At 32.7% G+C, this 5,294-nt stretch overlaps 1 protein-coding gene across 1 annotated transcript in view; it reads left to right on the top strand.

Annotated features, from left to right (window-relative positions):
• The window catches only part of LOAG_12336 (hypothetical protein), a gene marked incomplete at both ends in the record, with an annotated part of 5,847 nt that extends 797 nt beyond the window's left edge, over positions 1 to 5,050 (top strand). Inside the window, 13 exons of the mRNA XM_020448524.1 lie at positions 141 to 316; positions 486 to 621; positions 788 to 954; positions 2,121 to 2,328; positions 2,727 to 2,816; positions 2,940 to 3,029; positions 3,126 to 3,243; positions 3,366 to 3,482; positions 3,569 to 3,714; positions 3,876 to 3,967; positions 4,345 to 4,424; positions 4,646 to 4,771; positions 4,913 to 5,050. Coding sequence (XP_020301340.1) covers positions 141 to 316; positions 486 to 621; positions 788 to 954; positions 2,121 to 2,328; positions 2,727 to 2,816; positions 2,940 to 3,029; positions 3,126 to 3,243; positions 3,366 to 3,482; positions 3,569 to 3,714; positions 3,876 to 3,967; positions 4,345 to 4,424; positions 4,646 to 4,771; positions 4,913 to 5,050 — 1,684 coding nt within the window. The remainder of the gene's footprint in view (positions 1 to 140; positions 317 to 485; positions 622 to 787; positions 955 to 2,120; positions 2,329 to 2,726; positions 2,817 to 2,939; positions 3,030 to 3,125; positions 3,244 to 3,365; positions 3,483 to 3,568; positions 3,715 to 3,875; positions 3,968 to 4,344; positions 4,425 to 4,645; positions 4,772 to 4,912) is intronic.
• Positions 5,051 to 5,294: the final 244 nt, after the last annotated feature.

Here is a 5,294-nt window from a genome sequence, read left to right as displayed (position 1 = left end):
TATATATATATATATATATATATATATATATATATATATATATATATATATATATATATATATATATATATATGCATAAAAGTACGTTGTGGACACTCCTGGGAATGACACTTGACATAAAAAAATTTTTTGGAATTTAGTAAGGAAGTGAACACCGAAGAAAAGCTACGAATTGGTAAGGAAAACAAGAACCAGAAGAAACATCTAGGTGACGACGACGAATTGCCTGGTGAACCAGATCCAGATACAATCTTTAAAATGGATGAAATAGGGAATTTCGAACCAAAAGAGATACAGTGGCAGCCAGGAAATTATGGTATTCGGTTAATGATTCAATCAATATTATATTTTTTTGGGAAATCGGCCATCCTGCTTTGCAGTCTCAAAGACTTGACTCTAATACTGCTGTTTCGATTATAAATCTCGAACGAAGAAGAATGAGTTTCTGTGTTTTTATTTCAGTTTATTTGAAATTTTACTTTCAGGGGAAATGGGTAAACCAGTCTTTGTAGATAAAAATTTACCAGAAGTAAAAAAAGCGATGAGAGAATACGGTTTCAACACTTACGTGAGCGACATGATTTCCTTGAATAGAAGTATACCTGATGTAAGGTTGGATGAGTAAGTGTTATGATCTAGCGGAAGATCAAGAATGTAGTGTACGTGAAGGTTTCACCTTTTATTATAGAGATTTTTAACTTTTTTCTCGGTTATTCAAGAAGTATGTTCAATCCTTTCCCTTTACTTTGCATTAAGTTTCTTTCCTGGTAAAAGTGTTTTTTTTAAGATGCAAATATTGGCATTATCCGGAAGATTTACCCAGTGCAAGTGTTGTCATTGCTTTTCATAACGAAGGTTGGACACCACTGCTGCGTACTGTCCATTCTGTTTTATTACGTTCTCCATCACAGCTGATCAAAGAAATCATCCTGGTTGATGATTTTAGTGATAAAGGTCACTTTTTATTTAACGACATTTATTATTGAGAGTATTGCCAGTCCAAAAGATATTTGGTAACGATAGGAACTTCCCAGAAGAGCTTAAAATTTGACAATGTATGCAAATAAGTTGTGTGTTTTAATAAGTAGTTAACGCATCCCAATAGATTATAACATACAATATGTGATAACAAAATACGTCACTACTAGCACCATTAAATATGCGGCCATTGCCTAAGATGACTTTTCCCTTAAAATCTTCCCTGAAAATCAGTGAATTCTTGTAGTTTATCCTTCACACAACTTCAAAAGCCACTTGGATCGCAAGTTTTTTTCAAGCACTCTTAAATACTATTAATATGAGGTGAATTAATATGAGTTCTGCGTGACTTTATTCTTTTAGTACTTTGTTGTGAATCATCGATATTGTCTGGCTAACTATGGTACTTTTTCGTCATGGTCTGTTTTATGGATTTTTGTTGCTCTTATCACTTCTCGATAGAATTTTTTTTAGTAGTTCGATAGGATTTTTTTTAGTACTTTTTAGTTTTTTTAGTAGTACAGAATTTTTTTTAGTAGTTATAAGCATTATTCCTTTCATAAGCAGTTCAGAGCTCCTCGGTACATTATTTGGATAACAATTTAGCTGCAGTACTTTTTGCTAACCAAACTTTGGTAGAACCAGAGCTTACAACCTAATTATATGAGGCAAATGGTACTTCTTTGATTATGGCTTCAAGTAATAGTTCTGAAAAGGAATTCAATAATTCCTTTGAAGAAAATTTTTCTGTTTATGAAAATATTGGAACTCTCCAAACTGCAGGCAGTATCATTTCGGAAATTCTCGGTTACATTGCTGTTCCATGAAACTTTGTTATCATTAGGCATGCAATACGGTTGTTTTAGCTGAGGTATCGATAGACTGAGCACTTGTACACAAAGATTTCCTCATCAGTATATTGCTAGTGTCACCTTACTTTTCAGTTCGAAATCTTAGCTTATTACCTGAAACTGTGATTTAAATATTTTAAGTGTAATTGAAATTTTTTCAGTTTGCAAGTGATTTTCACCATTTTTGAGGAGTAATGAGAATGTAATGCAAAAACAATGTGCTTTTATCAAAATAGTGTCATCGTTAATTAAATTACCAGTAATTTATGCAGTAAATATTGTACTTCTCAGAGCATCTAAAAGATCGTTTGGAACGTTACCTGAAGCAATTCCGTGGAAAAGTAAAGTTAATTCGGAACGCTGAGCGCGAAGGACTTATCCGTACGCGGAGTATAGGAGCGAAGGAAGCAGTCGGTGACGTAGTTGTATTTCTAGATGCGCACTGTGAGGTAAACATTAATTGGTTACCTCCACTTCTGGCACCAATACGTCAGAACAGGTAAGCCAGGTCTATGAGTATTTAGAATGTATTGATTTCCAGATATTTCGTGGCTGTGTTGCTAAGCCGGATAATGAAACCTATTAGTGGTACATAATGAAACTTATTACATAAATCGTTTTTCCTTATTTCTTTTGTTTTTGTTTTTTTTTCTTTTTTTTTCCAATGGTCAGTGCATATATGGAATGACTTGTTTTTTATGATTCAAATAGATTCTTATTGTAAATTAGTCCACACTTTCAGATTATTTTAGCTCGTTTTATGTAAAATATATATAAGCAGTTTATTGCATTGTATGTTTTCTCTGATTCGGAAATATTTCGGAAATATTAATTCTCTTATCGAGAAATCTAGACTTCTTTTTGCTTATTAAATATCGTATGTGGTTTCGTTTTCAGAAAAGTTATGACAGTACCAGTTATAGATGGCATTGACAAGGATGACTGGTCTTATCGGATAGTTTACAGCTCTGTGGATAAGCATTATCGGTTCTTTGATATTTTCATACCTTATTCATTTTTGTTCTTAATGTTGTAATGGGAAATTTGTATGAAAGCTGGATTTTAATATTTGATGTAGGTTATTTAATTTCCAAAAAATTTTCCCTTCAGAGGTATTTTCGAATGGGGGCTTTTATACAAAGAAACCGAGATACCGGCTCAAGAATTATTACGAAGAAAGCACAGTAGTGAACCATTCAGGTCATGATTTTTTGATTTTTCTCACGAAGTTTTGTTTTGTAGCGCTCGGATTACTCATGTTTCTTTGAAGTGTTCTTTATTTTTGGAGTTTTCCAGGTCTCCAACTCATGCAGGTGGCTTATTTGCCATTAGTAAGAAATGGTTCGAAGAACTAGGTTATTATGATCCTGGATTGCAAATATGGGGGGGCGAACAATATGAGCTTTCTTTCAAAGTTAGTTTTTTGGATCATGAGAAGTGCGTAGACCTTTGATATTTCCTGAATTAAGATATCAATTCCTACTTATGAAATTTTCATTTTTTTTTCTATATCAAAACTAAAAAACAAAAATGCAGATCTGGCAATGCGGAGGTGGGATTTTGTTTATACCGTGCTCGCATGTTGGTCACGTGTACCGATCACATATGCCTTATGGTTTCGGAAAGCTCTCCGGAAAACCAGTTATTTCAACTGCAAGTATTTTGTAATTACAAGGATTTTTTGCTGCAAGAGCTTCTTTGCTGATATCTATTTTAAATCTGCATTAAAAATGTTGCAGAATATGTTGCGTGTCATAAAAACTTGGATGGATGAATATGAAAAGTACTATTATATCCGGGAGCCATCGGCAAAGCATCGCTTACCGGGTGACATAAGTTCACAGCTCAAACTTAGGGAAAGACTGAAGTGTAAATCGTTTGAATGGTAATTTTATAATTTAAAAATTCACCATTTATTTTACATTGGCTTTGTTACTCTGTGTTTATCATCACAGTGACGTAGGCCAAACAACCTTTCAGATTTCTTCTGAACGTTGCGATTCTGAATTTCTTATAATTTTGTTTTAGCATTTCTAAAAACTTTAGGTATATGGAAAAAGTTGCTTACGATGTTATTGTGTCTTATCCCCTTCCACCGGAAAATCACGTTTGGGGCGAAGCAAAAAATCACGCCACGGGTATTTCTTTTACTCAGCTTTCTTTATTTTATTTTATAACTTTTTTTATTAGACTATTTTTTTTAATGTTTATAAATAGTTTTTGAATTTTGCAGTTTTATTCCCATTTTCAGCTAAATTTCCTGTATTCTTCTGTCGAATTTTTTTGACGTTTTATTCAAGCTTGTTTCATTAGCGCTACGACCTTTTACTCAGCTTTCTTTATTTTATTTTATAACTTTTTTTATTGGACTATGTTTTTTTTTTATTGGACTATCATTTCATGATATAATTTGAAGCGCACCGTCTTATTTAGGATTTTAATTTGTTGCAATAAGATTGCTTAAAGGATGAGATTTCCTGATTTTTGCATTATTTAATTTATATTGCATTTTTAGGAAAGTGTATTGACACGATAGGCCAAACTATACCAGGTATTGTTGGTGCAATGCCCTGTCATGGTTATGGTGGGAATCAGGTAGGACGAGTTAAAATTTTGATTTTTCTTACTTCATTCATGTTTCAATATTGATGAGATATTTGATTTTCCAAAAATTGGTGATGTTTTATTTTCCAGAACTTATTATTTTGTTTACTATTTTGTTTTTATTTAATGTATAAAACAGCAGAAGCCTTTCGTTCTTTTAGTCGTTCTTTTATTTACTCCGACTAATACAACTGAAGAAATCTATTTTCAAGTTAATTAGACTGAACAAGGAAGGACAACTTACACAGGGCGAATGGTGTATAACTCCTGTAGGTGGAAATTTAGTTACAAAGTATTGCGTAAAAGGAACAGTTGATGGACCCTTTGCTTATGATGAAGTGAGTTTTTTTTTTTTTTTCTATTGTTTATATCGATCAGGACAATAGTCTTCCTTCGTTGAGGGCTTGCTATTAACACCTATACTCATTATACAGAAATTTTAGTACTTCCAGAATGATGCAAAAATTTTGTATGTCTAGAAAAGCGAGCAAATAATGATCGATGACTTGTGCTTGACAGCAGCTAAATCCATGTCCAGTCCAACGTTATCAATGGAAAAATGTGATTCGGGAAATCAGTGGCAGAAATGGAAATGGCAAGAAATATATATCGACTGATTAGTTTGTTTATCTGTTCAAGAACTGTCTTCAACCATTATATCATTTTGACAACCAATATATCATGTTGAACGACTTTTCATACAATTTATTCTGGAATAAAGGAATTACGAATTATTCTAGAGAAGAATTCTCTATATGAAATAGACATGGAATCAATATCTTTTACCTTTCTGATTAGCTTATGGGAAAATGCAGTTATAAATAACCAATGGCAAAAAAGCTTATGGGAAAATGCAGTTAT

The sequence above is a fragment of the Loa loa genome (assembly GCF_000183805.2).
Source record: "Loa loa unplaced genomic scaffold supercont3.17, whole genome shotgun sequence".
NCBI lineage: Eukaryota > Metazoa > Nematoda > Chromadorea > Rhabditida > Onchocercidae > Loa > Loa loa.
The sequence above is the reverse complement of the archived record's forward strand: the minus strand, read 5'-3'. Positions and strand labels throughout refer to the sequence as shown.